This window comes from Fundulus heteroclitus, chromosome 16 (assembly GCF_011125445.2).
Source record: "Fundulus heteroclitus isolate FHET01 chromosome 16, MU-UCD_Fhet_4.1, whole genome shotgun sequence".
Classification (NCBI taxonomy): Eukaryota; Metazoa; Chordata; class Actinopteri; order Cyprinodontiformes; family Fundulidae; genus Fundulus; species Fundulus heteroclitus.
In genome coordinates this window covers 27,344,526-27,370,959 of record NC_046376.1, presented here as the reverse complement: position 1 = coordinate 27,370,959, position 26,434 = coordinate 27,344,526, and the positions used below count along the sequence as shown (strand labels likewise).

Genomic DNA, 26,434 nt, shown 5'->3' with positions numbered 1-26,434 from the left:
CCCGGATGGATGCCAGACATGAAGAGGTTACGTCTGATACTCGGTGAGGCTGGCAGGCGGAAACGGAGCGACAACAAGCACACGGCCGACAGCCGAGGCATGTGACTCAAGAAGGCTTTTCTGCAAACAGGCATCACCTGGCCACTCCTCCGTAATCGAGGCCCTCCTCTCCTCTGAACTTCACCATCAGCCGTTTCTTAAGGTCCTTCGGCCTCATCTTCATTATCTGTCGATATGACTCCTGTGAACACACACAGGATACACAAACCTGAATAAATGACACAATCCACAACATCCAGCTGCACCGATTTCACACAGTTCACATCAAATCAGGAGACATTGTTGGCGGTGCCTTGCATGAACATTACCAAAATATTCACATTTTCTTACAGATGAACCTCACACTTCAAAGTATTTTATTTGGATTTTATGTGATGCACAGTTATAAAGTAGAAAAACACACTCAGAGCTCTAATCTGAAATGATTATGGCCTCCTTACAGACAGAAAATAAGTCAATCGAGGTGCTCTTCTCAGCAGAAATCTAAATTGAACTTTGTGTGGAAAACTAACACTACACGTCTCCCCCCAACACACCACCGTTACGGTGAAACATGGAGGTGGAAGCATCATGATATGGGGATGCTGTTCAGGAAGATGATCTGCTAGAGGCTGGGGCGGAGGTTCCCTTTGCAACAGGACGACGGCCCTAATCACAGCTATGATAAAATGGTTTAGATCAAAGCATGTTCATGTTAAAACGGTCCAGTCAAAGTCCAGATCTAGATCTAATTAAGAACATGCGGCTTGACCTGAAATATAAATGCGCACAGAAGCTCTCCATCCACTCTGACTGCGCTTGAGCGGCTTTTCCACCAAACAGGTCCAGCTCTTTACCAAGGTCGCTACTGGAGCCAGTTCTTGAATGATTCTGTAAAAGAACCGGTTTGCTTTCCCACCAACCTTTGAGCCAAATCAGAGCCACATCATTACTTCATTACGTGCGTCTCATCCAATTAGTCAGGACCGTCCTGTTTTCGTCCCCCGTGCATGGAGACAATTTAACCACCTCAAAGTTTTTACCCGAGTTACATGTTTTTATTTTCCTGGCTGTTTTATAGTACTTAGTCGCCCTGTTTTTAATTCAGACTTTAACACTAAAGATCTGAGAATCAATTTAGAGATTAGACGCCGATTTTCAAATTTCCCTTAAAAAAAGGAAAGAGGAAAGAGAGACAGAAAAAAAACAAAAGAAAGGAGTAAAGAGGCAAGCGAGAGAAGGAAAACAACTGATGCTGTTTAGGGGGCCATGGCATGGAAAAGTTTGGGAATCCCTGGTCTAAAATATAAAACTCCAACAAAACCAGATGAAGTTTGTGGTTTGGTGTAAAAAAAGGGTTCAGGAGTGTGAATGCTCACAGTGGCTGTGGTTCTGTACTGGAATCAGTTTTGCTACAGCAGCTGCTGCTGTTCGCCAGTGATGCAACACAAATTAGAGCTGGGCGATATGGAAAAATCATATATCATGATATGGACTATTTTATATCACAATAACGATATATATTGCAATATGCCCCAATTAAGTAAGTTTTCAGCAAATCTCTGAAAAATATGACAAAACATAATTGTTTACTTTTTTCCAACTTTATTTTGAAGTGACATTTATAGTACTGTCACAAATTACAAAAATAAATTGTAGTGCAGTAACATAAATACATAAAATGAGGCAGAGGTAGCGCTACAGTACCCTTCACATTTTTTTTTAAAAATCCTACAGGTTTTTAAATTAAATTAACAAAATAAATAAATAAAAGTGCACTAATGCTTAGTTTAAGTTTCGGAGTAGAAAAGCACACATTTTTTAACGAACGTTAGTTACAAGTTTCTGAAATATTTAACCTTGTAGTGCAAAGTTTGCATACCATAACGGCAATATAGATTATCGAAACTTTTTTGGTAAAAGTGCTTCATCTTGGGTTGCCGGCGTAGCTGTCTCTGTTTGTTGCGACCACGGGTTTAAGACTTCAGCCTCCTGCGTCTCCGTCTCTCAGCTCTCATGAGTTAAGTAACGTAAAGCATGTCGCAAACCCGCGTGTGAGTCAAAACCCGTAAAGCAGCGTCATGTTGCAAAACCACAAGACGGCGCTTCTTTGTGAATTAAAAATAAATAAATCTTGTTTATCACTTATAAACTGTGTGTAGGCTACGTGACTACACTAATAAGTTTGTTGTAGTCTACATTGGGGAATATTTGCTTGAATACGAGATAAAATGGTGGTAGAAACGATAGAAACGATAGAATAGAATTAGCACTGTAGACACTTTTCTATCGTCCGTACGATATGTATCGTCCTATCGCCCAGCCCTAACACAAATTATGTTTTTGCACAGAGCCTGTCCACAAATCACAGGCCCGTTGTTCCCATGCTGTGCCATTTACCACATTAAACGCTCAGATCAGTAAAATAACAAGCAGTTCAGTGGATTAAAGCTAAAAATATTATTCCACTTTTTACCAGAGGCATTTTGTAGAAAATAAGCAATTAAGAGGAGGAGACGACTTTTTATATCCATCATCCAGAAAAAAAACCTGCGTTAAAAAACATTGTGGGGGCCAACAGCTGAAAACTGAGTTTGCATTATATCTTTTATTTACCTTGAAAAACAATAAATTTAGTTAGAGGGTCTCTATGGAAAGCACTATCTAGGGATGGGAATCAAGATCTGGTTCTTTTAAAGATCCGGTTCCTGGTGGTTCAGGTTCTCCAGAATCTGCCCGCCTAGAGATTCTGATCATCGGTTCCACTAATTTGTGGCGCATTTACGTGACAACGCCATGAACAAGCTCCGTATTTTGGTTCAGAACATATCCAAGATGGCGGCGAGGTAGAAGTGGTCCCAGCTTTGGTTTTATGTCATGAAAACGTTGATAAAACTCGTGTAGAGCTGTGATCCCAACCAAAGGAGGAAAAGTTTCTACCACGCTCAAACAGGTGAACACACACCAAACAATTCATTCGCTCGACTGTAGAGCCTTTGGTACGCTGCTTAGCAACGGCAGCGACTCTCGAGGGGGAGCCTGCAGCGCTGCGACGTCTGCCTTAAACGCCCCGGGTCCCGCTGACTGTCGTAATGTTAGCGCCACGCCGTGTGAATAATCTGCATCTCATTTTAACATTTAGGTGGAGAGGACTGGGAGGGTGGGGCTGGCTCTGGCATAATGTCTCCTAGACCTTACATCGAGGCTGGGATGAGTCAAATAACAGAGGCAAAGGTAAATGAATGGTATTTCAACCAGGACAGGACTTTACAACACCCCCAAGAGGAGACAAAGAGCAATCTGATCTCAGACCTGAAGTACATCACAAAGGCAGCCATCACAGCTGGTGGATGAACACTGCTCAGCGGCAGCAACAGACTATAATAGGAAAATAGCTTTGATCGTAGCAGATCTCTGTGGCGAGAGCTTTTCTTGTTGCTCTCCATTGATTCTTTTCGTGAACTTGCCAGAACTGGGAAGACACAGAGGCAGGCAGAAGAGGAAGAAGACGACTAAGCAAGTCCTGCTTTGGTAAAGGACGATGGGTAGAATGGATTATTGCACTATTTCATTTCAAATTGAACCTTGTGGATCACAAGTTGTAGTTATGTGTATGAATTTAGATACCGCCCATTAAGTAGCAAGAAACGCAGCAGCAGCCTCCTGTCTGCGGCACAAAGAGTGGAACAAGAAGTCCAGCTGTACAGAGGTCTTCCTCGCATTCCTACTGCAGATAGCGCCACCCTTTGGCCGTGGCTGAGGAAGGACACGTTGCTAATGTTAAAGGCCGTGGGCCAGAAACTGTAGGACGTCTCCTTAAGAACGTCCGTAAGAACTAGATGGCAGCATCTTTCTTGCACTTGGATCAGTTGCTACAGACTGCAGTGATCTAAAAAAACAACATTCCCACGTTTTCACTTGCACATCAAGTTACAGTGATTAAGTTACAGCCAATAAAAAACATCAATCGTTCTGCTCCGGTCCAAGAGGTCGCGAGATTCGAGTTTCGCTTCTCAGCCAATCAGATCGCTGTATTGTCAGCTGTGCAAGTTCATCATAGTGGCGCCCATGAGGTGCTGCATCCATCAAAGAAAGCTCAGTAAAATGTTTTTCATTTTGTATGCTGTAAGTACTTGATAGATCTGCATGGCAAGGAGAAAGAAATAGCCCAGTCTTTCGCACCAACTTACTGATATCGCCACGACCCGCTGAGCTTGGATACCACAGGAAGTGCTACTCGAAATACACGGACAAAACTAAATTTGGGAGAGCCCGTAAACTATGGAGCTATATTTGTGCTTCTTGTTTGAGCGTGCAGGAACCAATCCGCAGTGAGACAGGTATTCAGCGTTTAAACATCACGCACACGCGCGCTCAACTCTGGTAAACTCTTTTCAACACACTGTCCTCGAGCTCGGTTCCATCTCTGCACGTGCGCTCGACTCTGTCTCTGCGCTCACGACTTCAAAAACTGTCCACTCCACCAGCCAATCACAGACAGGTTTTTCTCCATCCAATCAGACTATGGCTTATACTGCATTCAGACGCATTAAATCAAAATGCTGCAGCTTTTGGCAGAAATGACTAAACATAACGGTGGGATTGAAGAAAAAAAAAAAAAACAACAACAACAACATACCATGCTAAGACCTGATAGAAATTATGACGTTTGGAAAGTGCTGAAGGTAGGCCTTTCATTTTATTTTGCATTGAATTCAATCTGTACGGGGCCCGGGAGAGCTCACTTTAAGTGATATTTTTTTTCAGGTCGTGATAATTTGTGAGCACGTTTCCTTTAATTGAGTCCTCAAATTAATAAAATTTATTCGAGCACACGTTTTAAATTTTCGTGGGTGCGTTTTGGTAGATCGAGATCTCGAATATACTATAACCTGCTCATGTTTACATGTGTCAAGACAATATTGAGTGCACGTTTTACATATTGTGGCCACGTTTAAGTAGATCGTGCACACAATGTTCTATAACCATGTTCACTTAATTGTTCTCTCGTTTTAGTAAATAGTGCTCTCGTTTAATAAATTGTGCCCTCGTTTTACTATGCTTAAAATGAGAGCTCAATTTAGTAAAATGAGCTCACACTATAGTAAAACGAGAGCACAACATAGTAAATTGTGCACACGATTTAGTAAAACAAGTGCACAATATAGTTAAACGACCGCACATTCTCTCAACATGCAAAACATTTTGCCATCAGTCTTAGTCAGTGCTAGCTATCTTCAACATCACAGCAAACCAGCATCCTACCTCCATCATAATAGTTTTATTCCGATCATTTTACTTAGGCTATCCTCATATGCCGTTGTTTTTATTATATGATAATGCTCATTATTTATCTCGGTGTAGGCCTTCATCCAACCTATGTAGTGCAACTAATTAACAACATTTATTTTTAGGGGAGCCTGCATCAAGCTTGGCTTCAAAACAGAGGAGGAGCAAGAATGTCCTGTTGATTTCATGCATCACATGTAAGGACAAATATATCCAAGATCCAGTTACAAGAAAAAGGCAGAGGAAAACTTTCGCTACGTGAATACACAAGGGTTAAATGGTATTTTGTTCACTAATGTTAGCATGAATATTTTTGCAATCTATGAATATTTTTACTCTCCCTGGTGTAGTTGAAATATTTCAGTAATTTCCTTTATTTGTTGGATAATTGACTAGTTCAGGAATGTGGGCGTTATAAAAAGTTGGAGACTCATTGATTAATATTGATTCACAATGATAAACGAATTCTTCTATAGACATTAGGAAAAGATGCTGTTGCTATTGAAGTGCGGTACCACAGATCGCGTTACAAACCCGACACTCGCATGCTGTCCAACACAAGAAGCAGTCAGGAACTCCAGAGAGACCATTACAGTGCAGCATTTGGAACATTTTGTGATAGAAGGTCGTATCATAAAATATGAAACACTAGGATTTACAAATCACTCTTCTACCGTTGGTGTTAGGTTCCCCGGCTACATCTGATGTAACCATGGACATTTCACGTAAGTGCAAAAAAATGCATGTGCAACACGAATCTGTTCTTGTAAGAGGGGCCATTTGCCATGCAGTGACCTGTGCCTATGTCTTAACTGTGGAAACTGTCCTGAAAATACAGACAATGAGAATGACACTGATGGAATAAATACTAATGATAATGAGGACTTGAAGGGTTCAGAAGATGAATCATAATGATATATGTGCAAAGGTTTAAATGCAAATATCAGGTGTAAATATGTGTCAGTCATGGCTTCTTTGTGAATTTTTTTTTTGAAATTATGTACAATAATGTATACAATTGTATAATGTGTAATGTATACAAGGTTGATACACATTATTAAAGCTTTAAAACAATGTATAATGTTACTCTTCATTATTTTTCAACTGTTCATATACTATTTTGTTTTATCTCCTTTTTAGTTAATGCAGTTTAAAAGAAAAATATTTTTTTCCCCATTGCAATAATCAAATATAGACATAATTTACATTTATGGAATGGATTAAGGTCCTGTTGGATTTAGTTAATGTGCTATGTCTTTGTTTATGTTGAAATCCTGACAGTAGTTCACAACCAGTGGCCCTCTAGCAGAGGAAAGTAAAACAAAACTTCAAAATAGGGGGTTTTCAGCTGACGTCACGCTCACGTGACTACTCAGCGCGTCCGCCATATTGGGTGGCAGTCGTTTCGCACCGTTGACCTACATTGTATGACGCCTTATTGGAAGTGAACAATGGGGAAAACGTGTTTAATGGTTGGTTGCACGGCCCGTGGAGGTGGAGATCAACGCTCTTTCTATCGCCTACCAGCCGTAATAGTGAATCAGTGTGAAAAAAAAAACAGCTGTCTGAACAACGCCGTCACCTATGGCTGACACGGATATCCAGGTCCGATTTGGACGGTGTTAAGCTGGAATACGCCAGAGTCTGCGGTGCTCACTTTGTCACAGGTAATTAACTGTTAAGTATTTAAAACATATAAGAAGAATATATTAATAATAGGGCTTGGGCGTTATGACTTATTACTTTCCGCGGCTGTCGTGTTGACTGCCTCCGCCGCCTCTACTGCCTATTACTACCGCATACTGTACTCCCTCTCTCAGCCGTGTTTTAATTTGATTAATTTCACCTTAACTTGATTTCAACCATGGTAAACCGTTGCTGTATTGTGGGCTGTAACAGCGCAACACATGATCGCCATGGGAAAAACATAGAAACAGATTAATTTTCCACCGCTTTCCTGCCTGGAGGCGCAACCACGGAGAACAACTGTTAGCTGATAACAAAGAGTCGTCGGCTCGCTTGGATCGCGGCTGTAAGTCGACCGAACATAACTTTCCACAGTATCCCGATGTCAATGAGAGTGTGTTCTAAACGTTTGAAACACATAGCAGCTAGTTAAAAGTACATTACATTCGCGAGTGGTTGTTAGCGCTAACGGTTAGCATGCGCCAGAGCCCGGCTCGAGCGCAGCTTACCTTTGAACGAGTTACAGAGATACAAGAGATCGTCGGCTCGCTTGGATCGCGGCTTGTAAGTCGACCGAACATAACTTTCCACAGTATCCCGATGTCAATGAGAGTGTGTTCTAAACGTTTGAAACACATAGCAGCTAAGTTAAAAGTACATTACATGAGTGAGTGGTTGTTAGCACTGACGGTTAGCAGCTACTAAACTAGCATGGGCCAGAGCCCGTCTGATCGCAGCTTACCTTTGAACGAGTGACTGTGTTCCCACTGTTTGCTGGCTTTATGATCTGCAGCTCCTACCGGCGCCAATACGGTAAATACAACTTAATTTTTCACTGGTCATTGTTCTGCTTAAATAATTAAAGCCGCGAGCGGCGTCGATCGGCCCTGCAGCCAAGCGCCTTCGCGCACCGCCCGCCGCCGGCCGCCAGCCACCGCAGAAGCATGCGACGCATTTGCGTCGGATTGTTTACATTTTTACCATGTTATTAAAACTCACCCGTCCACGTATGATGGCGATTTCCTTGATGTACATAACCAGATGTGAACTGGTTGTGAGCCTCTAGATCCTTGTAAGCTCTCATTTCCTCAAGAGTGTGCAGAGGGGTTTTCACCGAACACCAGGTAATGCACTATGTCGCCGTGCTCTACATTTGGCCAATCATCTGGATTACGGCTAAACAAGGCACCGTGGAGGGCATACGGGTCCATATGGTCGATCACGGAACATTTCCTCAGATATACGTCCTTATCTGGTCGCTCTAGCGTGCTGGCGTACTTATCCATTCGCGATACGAAAATACGTGTAGGACAACTAGAGATAAGGAAGTGTGCCACCCAATATGGCGGACCGGAAGTTGGCCAGTGACGTCAGTGAAAACCCCCTATTCATTTTCGGTTTATATCCAACGCTATTTTCATAATAAACCTTTCATAATTCGGAAGTGAAACTACCAATATCTTTAATTGGCTGTAATTAATTAATGTGCAGGTGGAAATGTGAGAACATTGGTGTTTTGAGATCACTGTAGTCTATAGCAGCTGTTCCAAGTGCGAGAAAGTTGCCCCCAAACAGTTCATACGAAAAGTCATCCTACAGATTCTGGCCTTGGCCTATTATCAGCTTTAGCTGAGAAGTATCTCTGTGTTCAGATTTCCTCCACTCCCATCTGAGACGGCGCTTTCCACAGCTGGGGACACCCTAAGTCCTGAAAGATGTTGTATTCTTCCTGAGAAGGCAGACCTGCCATCTTTTCAGTATTAAAACTGATGATGTGCAAAAGTTCAGACTTGCAGTTGTATTTCGGGTTGTTTATTTGACAAAAAAACTATAATTTTCACCGTTTAGAAGTCAAGTTTGAAGAATAAATACACTTTATCTGCCGAGAATAAATCAGTGTCTTCATCATTTAGAGAGAAAAAGGTAAGACACTTTTGATTTGCACTTTTATACGAGTTGTACTACAGACTTAACTTAAACACAAGCCATTTCTAACACATTTGTCTGCTTATTAAGTTTTGCTTTCCTGCTGCTTCTCACCTCAAAGATCTCCTCGCGGGACACCTCGATGCGACAGTGTCCTGCTTGGGGCTGCTGCAGCGACAGCTCGTGGCGGAGCAGCTTCAACTTGTGCACCAGGTCCCGCTCGTAGCGCACCGCTACGTCTCCGTCTCCTCCGCCGCTCACCCCTCCGCCTCCACCCTCGTCGACGCCCACGTCCATCGGTGGGGCCTGGGACGTTTCCTTCACTTGGGGTTGGTTGCTGGAAGGCGGGAAAGAAGCAGGAGATGGGTGAGGTGGCAGAGGGCCAGGAGAGCGGTCCGGATTAGACGCCGGGCGTTCGCCCCGTGCGGCAGCATTTTCCTGCAAGCCGCCGCTTGTTGTTTAAATAAGCACCTCTCAGCCGTGTTGAACGAGCAGAGTGTTAGTAGGTCACGTTCAGGTCCAGACTGGTTTTAGCTTCACAACGATGCCAGATTACAAATCGGACTTAAACCCACTTAATAAGGACGCGTTGCAGATGCCTGCCGTCCTGAAGCGGGCTGAGCATGCAGCTTGGGGGGGGGTGAGAAACAAGAGCATTTCCGGATCACACACCTGATGAGGTTGTGTAGACGAGGGTCTGTGAACTGTGTGGTTCGGTTGTTGTGGTCCACAAAGTAGATGCGGCCGGACACAGTGCTTCGGACCTCCCAGCCCACCGGCAGTGGGCCGAGTTCCTCGCAGCTCACACTGGCCAGATCCCTACTCCAGAAGCAGAGGACATAAAAACGCGATTCCTGAACATTTTCCAGACCTTTTTCCGACTCACATTTCTAGGTTTCACAACATTGAAGACATCGGAACACAAAACATTCAGCTAGTTGGGATTCTTGTGTCTGTGTGATCCAGTTCTTTGGTGGGGGACACCAATTTTGGATCAAGTTTATGTCGCTAAATCTCTCAAATCAGGACCGGAACACCAAATACAGACTCTTTAACGGCCCCGTTTGGATCTCTTTGCTACCTTTAATCTGTTAGAAATGAGTGTGGTATAGCTATTATGCTTGATATTTAAACCAGACCAGATTAGAGATCGACAAGCCCGGTTTAAACACAGGATCTCTTAGATCCAGGCTCTGGAGACCAGAAAAGCAGTGACATGGTTCCTTTAAAGCTTGACTGACCGAGCATTCATTCGTGGGTCAACAGTCAGTAAGAATGAGAATCACAGTAACAGATATTCTCATATTTGTTGCTTTGGAACTCAATTTGAGGAGGATCGGTGTGTGGCGGCTGACTCAAGGCGTGTGGACGAAGTCTCTGACTGCCGTGGTTACTCGGACACCTGGTGGGCGTCTGCTGGGCCGGTACACTGACATGCGCATGTGTTTGGGGGGGCGGGGACATGGTGGCCCAGGATACCAATGCAGCTGCACCAAAAGGTGTGCTGTGACACGTCTACGCACGGTTTTATCGTCAGAAGATAATAAATTTTTTTTGTGTGTGCCGCAAGTTTTGAAATTTCTCGCCACTCTTTAATGCCTGAGGCCCCACGAGTTTAGAATCAAATGTAAGAGCGCAGGTACAGCAGAGTACCACGTAAAGATTAAAATGTTCAGATTTTCCCCTCATGTTCAAGCCGTGCTTTGCACTCTAAGCACAGCAGTGAGTAATCCTACCGTGGTATCCGAGGGTCGTGCCAGGTGCTGACCCCTGTGTGTGTGTGCAGGAAGTACACCTGGCCTTGCACGGTTGTTCGTTGTTCTGTTACGATAAGGAAACGATGTTATTCTTCACTTTTTAAATGTGGCGTATCAGATTTAGATGAGAGAGACATTTTTTTTATAGATAACTCACCGTATCCCTCTGGCAAATCAGGCGGCTGATGCCCATGAGGTCGGTTCTGAGGGGTGTGGCCATGACCTCTGGAGTCCTGCCCCCTGATTCGCTGAGTCTGCGGACGGCTATCCTGACCCGGCGAGTCCAGCCGGCAGTTCCCGCCCCCTGCAGCGCCGGTGGGGTCGGAGTAGGGCAGCGGCTCTTCACTGAAGCACCCCTCAAAAACGGGTCTACGTACGTGAAGGCATGAAACGCGGATAAAAGTTACAAACAAAGCCCGATTCAGCTGCAACAACAACAGCAGGATAAAGATGTCTTTAACGTCAGAGCAACGTATTATACAGATCTGGAGAGGCGCTCACCCGTCGTTTTCCAGCAGTCCTCTGCAGTCCACCACAGGGCCGCCGCTGCCAATGCGGTCCCGCGTCTGTAAGCTCACTACAAACAACAAACATAGAAACGTTGGACCGCTGACAGACGAGGGACAGAACCAATCAATTAAGCTTCACTGTTTAGTACCTTTCAGATCAAAAATACTAAGTACTATTCAAAAATAAAAAGTAAAACAAATGTCTAGCAAACAGACAAACAGTTGAAACTTGTGGAGAAACAGGTTAAAATGCAGCTAATTTGTTTTTAAATCTGTCAATCTGGGGGTTGCAATCAGCAGGATTGCAGCGGAGGAAGCACTAACAGTGTGTCAGCAGCAACAACACGGGAATAAAAAGTAAAACTGTTCAGAAAAAAAATGGAAACAAAAATCAAGACAAGATTGATGAATAAAAATTCTTTAAAACTTTTTCTAAAACAAATTAAACCATCAAAGAATCCCTTTATAACGTACGTAATGCCACATAAAGTTGCAAAATACAAATATGAGCATCTAAAAAAAAAAAAAAAAAAAAAATTAAAAGGTCAACTAGAAAGATAATTTAAGGTGTTCCTAGGATGTTAGAAATATGCTAAATTAATAACCGGTCTCTTGATTTTACTTATAAATATTCCAAGCCTCACCAGATGTTTTCCAGCTGCATCACAATAAATCTGAACATTACTGAAAAGTTCAGTTAATTTCATTTAAAAAGATAAACTCACATTACACAGCTCCCTCGCAGACAGAGGGAAACATTTCAACTGTATATTTGAGGTTTTGATCGTACTGGCTTTGAGCAAATCAAAGTATTTTGTAAGGTGGGGATAAAAAAAGGATCTTAATTGCAGAGATGTTATTGTATCGTCACAAGATGGGGAAAACTGCTGACCGTAGAGGTATCCTGCAGACAGCCATCCACAAGGAGACAAAGCAGGAGAAGGTCATCGCTAAAGACACTAGCTGTTTGCAGAGTGCTATATTCAAACATACTTATGGAAAGCTGAGTGGAAGGAAAAAGTGTGTAAGAGGGAAGTACACAAGCAAGAAGGACAGCTGCAACCCATTCAGGAGTTAGGGAGAGGTTCACAAAGTGTGGACGGCAGCTGGATCAGAGCGTTAAAAACCCCTGCAGATCAGACATATGCAGGAATGGGCTACAGCTGCCATGATCCCAAGGTAATCATCGTACCAGGGCTGTGGAGAAAAAGGACTCAACTCTTCTGTGGTCCAAAAATGTTAATTTTCATTTTATTTGGAAGTGAAGTTCACCGGAGTCTGGAGGAAGAGTGAAGAAGTTTCCCCGTTCAGGAAACCTGCTGCCTTTCTCAAGTCCAAAGTCAAGACTGCAGTCTTCAGGAAATTTTAGAGCACTTTGTGCTTCCCTGTGCCGACAAACTCAATAGAGACGCTGATCTCATTTCCCTGACGGCCCTGGCAGCTGCCCAGCCTGCCTACCTGCTTTAATGATCGTGGCATCACTGTGCCTGATGGCCAGCAAACTGGCCCGACTTAAAGATGAGAAACATCAGATGAGCTGAAAGCAACCTTCCTCCATGCCGCGCTGCACTGATGCTGTAACTCATGGAAAAGCAGCTCCAACCACGCACTGAGTGCTTATCTGATGCACAACAGGCTGACATATAGTTCAGTGCGCTGGCACTTCTGTATAAAAATATATGCTTTCCTGTTATCATTAGGGGTGTAAACCAGCAGCTTCATCACCATACAATGTTCTATCGACTTGTTTGGATGACGATGTTTGCTGATATCACGACGTCTTGGACGATATGATTTCCATTAAATTTAGCTCACAAGTCTGCGATCGATATTATGCGATACCAGCCCCTCAAACACAATTATTTACATTGATATCAGCTCACTAAAACAAAAAAATATGATTTTATTTATAAGCTCTTACAGGCATTAAGCATTTAGATCAAATCAGCATTCTTCTAATTATGAAATAATAACTATTAATTAGTGTTGCACCGATACCGCACTAAAATGGTGGTATTGGTATCGGCGAGTACCAACAAATAGGGCACAGATACCATTTTGATGCTTGTATGTCACTTGAACGCAGCCTTCTCTCTCCCAATACTCACTAGTTCTACTGGATTCACTTTGTATTAGTCTTTTCTCCTGCTTTAATAAGGTAGCAGCTTGACAAAGCCATGATAGCAATTATTTTACATCCAAGTAGTATGGTATACTGCACAGGCAGGTATCGGTGCCAAAAAATGGCATCGGCGCAACACTAATATTAATAGATCACCTGTTGACTATAGTCTTGTGCCTTCCAAATATTGAAATTTCAAAATAACGGTGTATTTTAAATGTGGATCGATGTTTTAATTTTGCATCGATGTAATGAGATCATTAACCATTTAATTGATGCATCGACGTGGATGGATGTATTGTTACACCCCAGGTTCTTATGTAATATTACCATTTTCTAATAAAAGTGGATTTGGGGTTTTAATTTAGCTCCAAATTCACAAAACGAAATGCTTGAACTATATCACTAGGTTTCACTTTTTTGACACACTTTCTGTAATTTGTTCATATGAAGATCTGCACACAGAAGACAGCCTGGGGAGGTAGAGATGACTTCTCAGCGTGTCCATCCTTACCAACAATCTGCCCCCTCACTGCATCGCTGTCAGAGGGGTTCAGCTTGCATAGATCTAGACGCTGGTCTGGAGGAGAAAGCGAGAAATCATGCGTCAGATAAAAAAAAAAAAAGTGACATTAATTAAAAATAGAAAGCTGGACTGGATAAAAAAAAAAAAAGAAAAACTCGATTACATCCTGTATCTTTTAGCCTGCTGATGGCGTTGGATAGCAGTCGTATGCAGCCCAAAAAACCCGCCCCCTGACGTTTATGGATCTTCTTGTGGTTCCATATGCTGATGGTGATGGAGTCGGTCTTTCCGATGTAGCTGCAAACACAAGGAACTCGTTAGATCTCCTCGTTTCCACTCACTGCGCCCCGACGGCAGCTGGGACCCAGGCGTTGGGGGATTACAGGCTTACAGGTCGTAGTGCTGATTCCACTTGGGGTCCAGTGTGCTCTTGACTGTGTCTGTGGAGTGGCATTGACCCGATCCGTCGACCACCACCTTAGCGAACGGATCCGGTAGGCCTGCGTGGACACAGTTTGGACACACTTCAAAAAGGGCCAGTAGAGATCAGCGACGGCACCAGAGATGCTGCCTACGGCCCAAACACACGCCGCGCTGTGTGCATCAATCATTAGGACTGCAAATTTATGGAAAATGCAACAATACTTACGAAAGAAGTCTTTCTTTACTAGGTTCTTGGCACATAATACTGCAAAAGAAAAAAAAAAAAAAGAGGGAATGAGCAAAGCATGAACTGGAGGCTTATCTTAAGCGTGTAGGCAGCTTTAATAAATTCTGGTGCATAATGAAACACTCTGAGGAGGAAGAATGTAGTTTAGGATGAAATATGAATGCCAGAGAACAGCGATGAGCCACAGAACGGTGCGAGCTGGAAAATAAAGGCTGCAGCAGAGGAGGGGGGGGGGGGGGAGCTGCAGCTCTGTGGAGGAAGCAGGGAGAGGTCGGACCACTCAGGACGCGTCGTTAGCTGAGAGGAGCCGTGTTTTCTAATCCACCTGAGCTATGTGCTAACCTGCTGGTCAGGAAAAAAGAGCCCAACGGCGCAGCTGTGGGTCTGTTTATTGCACTAAATACTCCAGACAAAATATATGTCTACACATCTGTATGAGGGGATATATTATCCATAGATTAAAAAGCAACTTTCAATCCCATCAAAGACATGTCAATAGAGCAGTTAAAGAAAAGTCATGGGCACGTTTGCAGTCACATGGATGGTTTCAAGCGTTATGGTTTCAAAGCTGCTTAAACGTCACATATAGTGAAGGTTACATCACATTATGTTACATTATAGCGGTCCAAAGCTTTAAAGTCCTTTCCATGGGATGCTACAGAGAGAATCAGACCTTGGAAAGAGCGAAACAGCAACAAGGTCTCATATTGTGCCCCACAGGTGTGCTTACCTGAAAACTAACCCCAAATTATTCTGTAGTTTGGCACACGTGTGTCAGAAATATTAAACAAATAAACGTCACAGGCGACACCATTCTAACTGTAATAACGGGACGTGGTCGGTTTATGTGCAGTGAGCTATACCAAGGCGTTAACTTGATGCTGCACACTGCTGCTCAGGTGGCTGAAAGATGGCTACTCGTCCATCGGTTGTTTGGAAACAAGGGGAGTAAAACGAAAGGCTGCACACTGGAGCAGATAGCCTGGCTAACTAACCCGCTAATGCCAGCTTGTTATACCTAAGCTATTCCACGGAGAAAGAGAGACTAAACATTTAGCTTGTTTTATAATATACAGTGAAACTTTAACAAACACTATATTGTAAGGCTGGATGATATAGACAAAAAGCATATCGATAAAATAGAAATTATATTGGTCGATGTTGATAATTATCAACAAATTCAAAACCTGTATTTTAAGTGCAGCCCTGGTCGTTTTAGGCTGTTGCTTAGCAACCTATTTTAACATAAAGAACACACAAACACTGGATTCAAACAAAACCCTTTATTCAACAAACTTTTTACCAAAACTACAGGTTTATAGAAAAAAATAAAATAAAATAAAAACAAAGGCTCTCTGAACTCTTTGAAGGGGGCGGGGCTTGATGACTGAGCGTTTCTGGGTCTGCGTTATGATTGGTTGGTAGGATGTAACGACCAATATTAACCTAAATGGCTAGAATTTAAAAAAAGGAAGGAAAACTGTTATGCTATTGCATTTTTATTGACCTTTTTTTTCCTATCATCGATACACGTCTATCGATCGATAGTTATTGTTATTGAATTATTGTTCAGCCCTAGTATATTGTATTGTGGCTTTACTGTTTTACATCTTGTACATACTGTGACACTACTGCCTATCTTACTGAAGGTTCTTATACAATTCAGGTATTTAAGAAAGAGAACTGTTTGTAAATATAAAGCGGTATAATTTACCAAAATCAGTGAAAATGGATATGAAATAAAAAAAGAAAGATCCCACCCTGGCTGACAGGGGACGACACACAAGCTCAGCTGAGTGAAGTGCTGTCTGTTTGTGATTACCATGACTGATCACTGATCAGCCATCCAGCCGGCCGGTGAGTAAGGGATTCGGCGGTTCAGGATGTGGTGGCTGGTGGCGAGCATGTGTCTGGCTCAGCCGGGTCCTGCTTCCTGTGATCAACCCATGGAGAACGCTTACAGGATATCCTTCCACCTCTTTCAGCGGTCCTCCATCTGACTCACACATTCCACACAGAGATCTCGTCTTTGAGTCAGACGCCATGAGAGAGAGAGAGACAGAGACACAGCGAGCGTGAGCGGTGACTCCTCTTTCATTCAGACCTCTCTCCCTCCGTCCCGCTGGGTTTATCTGCACTTCCGATCTCCGGCTCCGATTTCACGCATTCACACCCTGCTTCCCGACCACCTCCCCGGCGTGGAGCGGGCCCCTTCGCGTCTCGGGGAAATGTCCCCACGTTGCCACGGTAACAAACGGCCAGGACACAGACACCTCAGCCGGTGGCCAATTTCCCCCGAAGCATTGCTGGCTTTAAAGTTAGAGCAAGGAGCGGGTTGCGACCTCTTAGTGTGATTAAATAGTGCCTTAAGGCAATCAGCCGACACACCTATAGGTAACCAATGAAGATATGAAGAACACAGAAGCATCTCAGGCTTCTTATACGCCAGCTCCTGTAAAAGCTTTTGGAGCGGTGCTAAGGCTCTGGGTTTTATTTCCTCCACGATTAAAGCTGGTGAAAACTAAATTAATGGAGTGGGACTGATTAGCTTCACACAGACTAGTCTTAAAAACTACAGCTTCCCCCTGATCTAATGATGCCGCTGCTTTCCACGTCCTCCTATAGAGCGACCCGTCTTAAAAGACTGGAACTGTTACCAAGGTGTGTGGCCTGCCTCCTTTGTTCTTTAATAAATCAGTAAATGTGTGAGACTAGGGGGTGAGCATTTACTTTTATGTGAAGCAAAAGGATCCGTGTTACCCAGTCAGTGCCGTTGCTTTATGGCATTAATGATGATGATGATAATAATAATAATAATAATAATAATAAATTGTTGTGAACATGTGCACCAATGTCTTGCAGTCCAAACAACTTCCACCAAAGCAAAAAACTAAATATTGAGTACAGAAAATGAACTGAGCCACCGTTTTGACGCCTTCCTTGCAAACCCCTACATCTAGTTTTGCATTTGACACAAATGGATCCGTCCTCCGCGTTCTTCTTCTTTTTCACCGCCACGCACTTTGTTTACCCCCTAAGACAGGCGCGTCATCACCGCCGTTTAGGAACTCGAGAGGTTGATGTAGACGGAGAACTTTTTTTTCTTAAAGGCATCTTTTATACCGAGACTGTCAAGAACAAATGAAAAAAATCTTCTTAAAATAGAAAACGTTTGGTACAACATGGTTTTTAATCACCTTCCTTTTGGTTTTGATTTTTATTTAATAGTAAATAGCGACAGTGAAGTCCAGCAAACTTGACTCTATATACAGAAAGTATTGTGGAAGACACAATGATCAACATCTGCTTCTTATAGCTCAGATTAGGCCCATGTAAGGGATCTATTAATCATAAACAAATATTAAAGCCTTACCCTCATGTCTTTATTTTAATAAAGCAATAATTTGAACCTTTATGTTTAACATTTATGATATTTAATACCCTTTTAAAAAACTACTTACCTTACTTTTTTTTAATTTATTTTTTATCTCCCTCTGTCACTGCCTAAATACAGCTTCCAAAGAAAACCCTCTGCTAATCGGCAGCAGAAAGTGATCCCAGCGTGTGAAGTAACCCACGGCAGCAGAAAAAAGGTGCAGATGTTGTAGCATCTCTGTTCTAAAATGAGATTACCATGGAAGCTGCGGGACACCCGATAAAAAAAAACGAGACTTCAACGGCCACAGTCCACCAGGTTTAAACGTACATCTGCATGCTGCTCTCTCTGACGGCAAAAGGAAAAAAACCTCTAGACGTTTTTTTTGGCCGACACGCAACAGAAAACCAGAAGTCCTGACTTCAGAGCAAAGCGAGGTAGCTTCAGCCGCATGTCGCCCATGATGCCCTCAGTGCAGCAACTTCACTTTTTGCGTGTTTTTCAGAGGGAATCTGAACAAAGCCGCGATGATTCTGATACCCAGGAGGAATCTGCACCCAACTAACCACTAAATAAAGTTTTTAGACCCTTTGTACATCTCTCTGCCAAGCTAAAGGACTGGAAGGCTGGTTGTTCCGTACCTAATTTGAAGATAAGGGACAGATTTCTTCTGCAGGAAAGACGACATCTCTAGTGTGTACAGCTCAGTGCTGATGGCGGCAGAGAAGCGCCACTCATAGTTTTGTCATCGGTTTCTCATCTGCAGGTTTTGTAAAGGTTTGAACCGTCCACAAAGAGTTAAGACGATTGTGATTTTTGTTTTTCCCATAACTATAATATAAAAAGTGCATCAATTAAAACACCCCGCAATCCTCCGCTGCATCACTATGAGACGTGCAAACTAAAACCCCACGGGTCACCCGTTACCGACACGATGAATGATCAACACCGACTGGTCACAAAGCTGACGCCGTTATATCGAGCGTTTGTAAAGAATACACTTATAGCTTTAGTTAGAAGACTTTTGGCGTTGCTGCTGTGAGCCGTGATTCGTTGCGTTCGCAAACAGATGTGACGTCACAAAATTGTTGGAAAACTGCACTTTACCATTTCCAAACAAGTAGAATGTGATTCCACGTTTCCAAACAAAGGCGTTGAAAGTCCCAAAAAAGAAATAAAAATAAAACAGAAACTTTCCTGTGAGACTTTCAGGCTCTCTGTCGCAGTCTCACTGTCTTTAAAAAAGTAGCAGCCTGAAAAAAAAAAAAAAAAAAAAAACCTGACCTTCACAGACCCCCTTTGAGCTTTCGCCGACTTGTTTTTGAACACCTTTACTGAAAATAGCTAACTTTAAGTGTTTGTTACTCAGTAAGCTGTTGCCACCATGGATCTGAGCGACGCCACCACCAAATCAGAAAAGGGGAAGATTTCCACGTCTGGCGCTGAGCAAAAGTCCGGGCTGATCCGACGTCCCGGTGCGCCTCAAACAAAACTGACCTCTAAACAGGGTTTTCTCACGACTGCAAGTAGCCTCGCACGAGTCCAACAGGAGAAATCGTAGCCTTTTGACTAAGGCTACAAAATCATGGCCAAATTATTCTAGGGTTCTCTTTATGACTGTGGTTGTTTATCTCTTTGTTTATTGTCAATAAGGAGAAAAATACCATCTGTATGGCTCATCAACACCGTTGTTTATCTAAAATCATTTGACGGAGTTGTCTACAGGACGGCATGATTTGAACAAACTAAGAGCAGAGGTGCTGTGTACTGGCAATGAATAACCTGCAACGACTCTCTATCATGACCTCATCCAAACCACCTGCAGCGGGCCGCTTTGTAACGCGCACACGGTTCAGACTCGCCGGGATCCTCGGCCACACTTTAGCGCTGACGGCACGTCTAAACCTGACAGTCTGTGTCGTGTGAGCACCACATGACCGCTGAAAGTGTGCAGTAAATATCCCTTTTTATCCAAGCACCAAGAACCAATTTAAACGGTTCTGAAGCAGAGCCGCTGATTCCGGGCTCCGGCGGGCAGCTTAAATAAAAAAAGAGACAACATTGGCTCCTGGCGGATGCGCGCGGTTTGTTGTCCCGTGACGGCTGGTGAGCAACAGGAAAAAAGGCCTGGACAGAACCTAGACTGAGACGGCTACGTTTCCTGGAAATGCCTCATTGTTCAGCTTTGACTACGGCACACATTAAAGTATATTGTAGTTCTAACGGACACTCAGAAGGGCAGATTATATAAAATACTTCCCCCAGACACACAAAACAAAAGAGGGAAAATAAAATACGTTTAGTCAAACAGAGAAAGCGGCAGCCCTTCAGTGTCAGGCAACTCTTCAGGAACTATCCCCCTCGCTGTTGGACTCCAATGGGACCGCACATGCTTGCGATATCGATCATGTTGAAACATTTATGGAAATTAATATTTTGTTGCACGGACCAGAACGAGGGGAGGGGGAAACATCACATTTGCTTCCCCCGTCGGCCGTCTGTGGCTTTCTTCACGAGCCGGCTGCAGGAGCTTGGAAAGCGGCCAGGAGTTAACGCTGCACACATTTATGTTCTCATACCGACCGCGGCGAGAAACCACCAATTTAAGGCTTAATGGCAACACAGAAAGGGTGTTATGCAGAGGCCAGGCAAATACAACGGCCACATTTTGCCCCGGCTAAATAACAGCGTGCGTAAACACGGCGAAGTGTGACCCGGAGTCAGACTCCCTGTCACAGACACACAGGCCTCTGTGATGTAGGCCAAACAATCGCTCCGTCTGTCAGACCAAACAGAGCGGGCCGCCGGCACAGTCGGCCCATTGGCTCCACGCGCATTCCTCGCCCAATTAGGATTCCAGTCATACCTGAGGGGGCGGGCAACACTCAGCAGGCAATAACCTCTGCATCCACGCTGAAATAACCAGGCAAGTGCTTTGCACGCACGCACACCTTCTCTGCCCGGCTTCTGCTGTAAATCAGCTGAGCCGCTTTCTGATAAGATCGCTGCGGAGCTTCCTGGAGTTCTCTGAACGGAGTCCAGCCTGGAGCGCCTGTTTTAACTTGATCAGAACAATTCTCCGCCTCGGCGGACGCTTTAATCCAGTCAGCCGGGTTTTGCTTAGCTGGAAGCAGGCATGGATTCGTTTTAGCGCTGTCAAAAAACAAAAAACAATTCATAAATGCGATTTAATTTGGATTTTTCTCTGCGTTAGCCACAAGCAGCAAAAATGGCCTGCAGATAAAGAGGTTTGTAAACAATAACTATTTAAAACAGGAAGTTTAACTGTTTATATTAATCAGAATATTACTATTTGTGGAGAATAGATTGTTGAGTTGGACATCAATGCTTGTTGAACATTAAGTGCGACCAACAAACACGTCTATGTATTAAACAGTTTGACCCGCACTTAATGCTATGATGAGAATCCTGAAAGTTTCTCGTAAAAAGTACGATTATATAAAGTCTAAAACGCATAATAAAATTACATGATCCCACTGCTGCAACTCTCTTCCCTTCCATGCGGAGGCAAACATATTACTGACATCTAGAGAACGTGTCTTATCCATTAATTGTTATGTAGCCAAAAATTGCAGACCTCTGTGATTTGGACACTGCGTTTTAAAATAAAAATAAAAAAATGCAATTATATTGCAAATGCAATTAATTGTGCAACCCCAACTCATTTCTGGGATCAATGGGACAGAGACACACCAATTAAAGAGGTTATAGTACCAAGGACGCCAAAGCTTCCGACATACCATTACTAAAAGTGTCAGAGAGACTGAAACAGTAAGCACCTATAAAACACTAAATGCAGTCTGTAATTTTTTTTTTTAGATTCTGTCTATGGTATACATGGGTCAAAGTCAAATATTATATATATATATATATATATATATATATATATATATATATATATATATATATATATATATATATATATATATATATATATATATATATATATATATATATAAATATATCCAGGAAATCTGCACTCAAATAAGTAGAAAGAAGGTGTGAATCAGTCTTCTGAAAATAATTGAAATGTGATATTCAATCGTTATGAGAATTTTTCTCGCTAACTTATCCAAAATAGATTAGATTAGATTCAACTTTATTGTCATTACACAGGTACAGGTACAAGGCAACGAAATGCAGTTTAGGTCTAACCAGAAGTGCAATAGCAGCAAGTGCAGGATAAACAATGGTTCCAGAAGTACAGGACATGGGTTATTACTGAATAATTATAGAGATGGATACTATTATAGACAGAATTTTACTGATCGATTTGTCCTATAAGTATAATATATAGATAACTGGTATTGTGAACTAGATTTACAGCTGGGTATGTATCGAATATGGTATAGAAATGTGTATGTAAACAAGCGTGAATAAACAGTCAGCAGTGCAAATCAATATTCAGTCAAGGTGAGTAATACTTAACCAGCAAGAGAAAAAGAGCATTGGTAATGGTTTAAGCATCTTTCTGGAAAACCGATTGCTTAAAAGGTACAAAGGAGTAATTAAAAAACGTGGTAACACGAGAGTTGATCCCCTCCCCGATTCACCAAAACTCATCATTTTCATGCAGATTTTGTGGAACAGGAGATCAAACAGTGCAGCGGCTGCTGCATCCATCAAGTAGGCTGAACATTGTTCCCCTGTTAACGAAAGGCAGCAGCAAACCCGGCCTGTTGTGCCCCTAAAAAACGATCTAGAGCTTAGAGAAATGTGGAAAGCGGAGTCCTGCTGTAGTTCAGGACGGATTTCATCTCCACTTGAAAAATCAGGGGGGAAAAAAAAACAATAATAGTAATAATACTACTACTAATAATGGTAATGGGCTGCGTTTCTAGACAGCTGACCTTCCCAGATGTTGCAACTCAAACAAAAAACATCGTCCAAAGAGCTGGCTGCGGTGCCTGGTCGTCTCACTGTTTACCAGGAGGCAAAGAGCGAGCCATGCAGCGCAGGAAGGTCATTTCCATGTGAACACAGGCCCCTCGATGCCCGGTGGCGTTACATTAAAGCTACAGTAAGAGCCATTGTTCCTGCCCCGTCCACGTAAGACAGACTCCTGCGCTCCCTGCCAGGTAAACCCTGACCCACAAACTGAAAATAATGATTAAAAAAAAAAAAAAAAAAACACGCCTGTGGTGCGTTTGAGTACGTGATGCCCGGGGAGCAAACGCGTCCAACTTCCACGGGTCGGGATAAGTTCAACGAGTCCAACGCCGCAGCTGACACCGCAGCCAAAACGCCGATCGATCGATGCACGCTAGCGTTACCCAGGGCTAGCCGGGCACATCTGCACACACGTCGATTTCAGAGTGGGACCGAGACCAGCGTTGGCTTCATATGCTTTTAATCTGCCGCAGCGGCTAAAAGCGACGCGTCCTGCTGGGGTGGTCAGCCCTGGTGAAAATGGGTGTAGCTAGCCAGCGTTAGCGGTCAGCAGTAACCAGAGTTACTAAAGGCTAACGCCAGCGGGGCTAGCGCTTCCAGGCGACGGCTAGCTGTAAATAAAGTTTCTGAACCGGGTAGCGGCGCCGCTGTCTTTAATAACCTGTAAATTGGCGAGGAGACGAGAGTCTTTGCTCTAAAACACAACAACAGGCAGCTTTTCACTGCCCTGCCGCTCATTTTTTGTAGCATTTTTTTTTTTTTGCTAACAGGCTAGGCTTTAACTGCCGTGCTCACAAAAACCGGATGTTTGGGTAAAGCACAGACCGAGAGCCCCGCAGAAACTTGCCCGGTTTGGCTACTTCAGTATAGAAGTCTGAGTAGGAGGCCGGTTGGCTTTAGTTAAAACAAGCAATATAAGCGTTTTTACTCCGGTCGGGTGTTTTTTTTTTTACCTGTCAGTCGGATTTTGATGCTGGACCCGTTTCTCCGACTCCCAGGATTCGACATCACTCCGGGAGGAGGAAAAAAAAAAAGGATCGCTCAAAGTTTCCCTCGGAGTCGGCCGAAATCACGAGCTTCGCCGAGAAATGGAACCGCGGAGGACTTCAGCTGCGAAACATGCGCTCCGCGTTGAGGTTCCTCACCGATAAAACTGTATTATTTCGCCGCGAAGTCCTGCGCTCCTTCGAAATTCAACAACACGGGAGAACATTTTCGGGCAGGCTCAAGCACGTACGCGGCTGACGTCATGTTCTCGCCGCTGCGTGCTCGCGCCCGCAAAGCGTGTGTGTGTGCCCGTGAAAAATGTGCTTCTTGCCCTTTGATCTTCCCGAGCGACAATATTAGCTAAAAACCTATACTAGGCTGTCGCTTAATAAAGTTATAGAATCATACTGTAAGAAACACTATTGTAACGAGATTTTTAACAGTCTCTGCCAAAACAGTATTGCTTATTCGTTTTAATAATAGTCTTATTCAATAAATTAGAATATTATTGAAAAGTAATTTTTTTTCAGTAACTTAATGCACTGACTGATGTTTTAAAGCCTTTATTTCAGTTGCTTATGATAGTTTTACGCCTAATGAAAACAGGATATCTTAGATTAGAATATTACTTAAGACCAGTAATAATAATAATAATAATAATAATAATAATAATAATAATAAATACTTAATAATAACATTTTAATCAAGATTCATTAGAATGCGTAAATCCTAACTGACTGAATATGACTGTATAATAGAATTTGGCCCTTCAAATTAATTCAGCTAAATAGTTTTTTCACGTTGAGCAATTACATACTAAGACATTCATTTTCGTTTTAATTTATCTACTGAATGCATATCAAATCAATACATTTTCCTTTTGTGTATAACTAATGGCATACAGCCAACCTCAACTTTTCTCAAAGTTACCAAATGTAATCTTCATAACTCCCCAAGAATTTAGGGAGATATTCTGGGAACTCATGAGACTCAAGTTTTAAACTGTTTGGGAGAGTGTGTGTCCCATTACATGTGGTGTAAAACGAAAACATTCAGAAATATAATATCATGCTGACAAAACACGGTGGTGGTGGTGTGATGATGTGGGGCTGCTTTGCTCTGTCAGACTCTGGATGACTCGCCGTAATTGATAGAACCTCGATGACGATAGTATGTTACTTTAATAAGTGCACTTGTGTTGTGCAGTGATTCAAAGCACACCAGCAGATCCACCTCGGCGTAATTAAAAACAAGGAATTTCTTGTAGTGGCCTACCTGAAATCTAGCCATAAAACTGAATGAGGAGCTGCTGCATCCATTCAATGTGGCTAAAAACGATTAAAACGATTACGCAAAGAAAAGTAGGTTAAAATACTTCCACAGGGACATAAAAGACTAGTTGCTGGTTATTACAGCCAAGGGTGGCAAAACCAGTTATTACGTTTAGGGGGCAGTAAATTTTACACACAGGGTAAACAGCTTTTTTTCTTTAATAAATGAAACTGACATTTGAAAACTGCTTCACATATTTCCTCATGTGATCACTGTCTGATAGAATAATCTATCTATCTAAAAGTTGCCTAAATGTCTAACTTGTACGACAACGCTCCTCACTCTCATCCGTTTTGCCTTGAAGCTTGCGTGCATGACTTTGGCCTGTTTCGAGGAAGAACCACGAGATCTTCGGGTGTCCTGTGTATTATCTGGTGTGCTTTCACTACACTATTGTTTTTTTTAGCATGGGAAATGCTAAAAAGTCTGAAGGAAAGAGGGGTATTGGAGATTATAGGATTGGGTTCTTTGGCTGCATATCTGTTAGTATTAGGTGAGAAAACAAAGGAGGCTCTCTTCAGCCTGTTTACAGAACTCGGTTAATCCACATTAACACCGAGGCTGCTCGTACGCTTCCAGAGGCTCGGCTTACTAACACTTTGTCTCACAGGCAGACACGTGCCGACCCCTTTTACCGCTTTTCTTCGTTTGTTTGTCTGAGTCAAACGTTCCCCCTCCTCATCACACACGGCCTTATTAAATCTGCTCAATGCCGTCCTTATAATGTCACAAAGCACAGATGGAGTTATTTTATTCTAGATTATTTCCATTTAGATTGTGTTTGCGCTCCTTTATCGAGTTGTTTCAACACCCCAGCAGTGCATGCAGAAGCCAGTCGTGTAACGGCTACTTGAACAGTGAAGCTGCATGTTTGTTTGGTTGTGTGTGTGTGTTTGCGCGCACTTGGGAAATGATCCAAATGCTCAATAAATAAATAAATACAGTAGTTATGTGATAATATTAAAAGAGCATACATGAAAACAAGAGGAGAAATGAAACTACATCAGGGAGAAGAGAGGGGATTTTCAGGAGTAAGGATGATAAACCCAACAAATGCACAGGGTGAAATTCCTTTGAATTTGATAATGATCCAACAAATGTGTCATTTATTGTTTCTAAAGTATACACTTTGCACTCGAAACAGCTAAAAGAAGAAAAACTGCTTACTACTTACCTTACCAGAAGATTTTAAACCACATTCTTGCCCAAAGGATTACAGTGAATTAACAGAGTAAAACAGTTGATTGTAATAATTATTTATTGCTTTCTTGAATATGCATCAACAGTACCTTATGTTTAGATAT

The 26,434-nt window shown here is 42.8% G+C and overlaps 1 protein-coding gene across 4 annotated transcripts in view; it reads right to left on the bottom strand.

Moving 5' to 3' along the window:
* Positions 1-24,066, bottom strand: part of smurf1 (SMAD specific E3 ubiquitin protein ligase 1) — a 28,198-nt gene extending 4,132 nt beyond the window's left edge. For 2 of the 4 annotated variants that reach the window (XM_012850369.3, XM_012850371.3), the window contains exons 1-11: positions 23,765-24,066; positions 14,504-14,542; positions 14,246-14,354; positions 14,018-14,151; positions 13,843-13,908; positions 11,199-11,274; positions 10,855-11,066; positions 10,677-10,761; positions 9,613-9,762; positions 9,055-9,277; positions 138-241 (exon numbers count right to left, since the gene is read on the bottom strand). In XM_012850369.3, the coding sequence (XP_012705823.2) occupies positions 138-241; positions 9,055-9,277; positions 9,613-9,762; positions 10,677-10,761; positions 10,855-11,066; positions 11,199-11,274; positions 13,843-13,908; positions 14,018-14,151; positions 14,246-14,354; positions 14,504-14,542; positions 23,765-23,819 (1,253 nt within the window). In that variant the 5' untranslated portion in view covers positions 23,820-24,066. The remainder of the gene's footprint in view (positions 1-137; positions 242-9,054; positions 9,278-9,612; positions 9,763-10,676; positions 10,762-10,854; positions 11,067-11,198; positions 11,275-13,842; positions 13,909-14,017; positions 14,152-14,245; positions 14,355-14,503; positions 14,543-23,764) is intronic. The other 2 variants (XM_012850370.3, XM_012850372.3) reach the window with 1 other exon arrangement.
* Between the last annotated feature and the right edge of the window lie 2,368 nt (positions 24,067-26,434).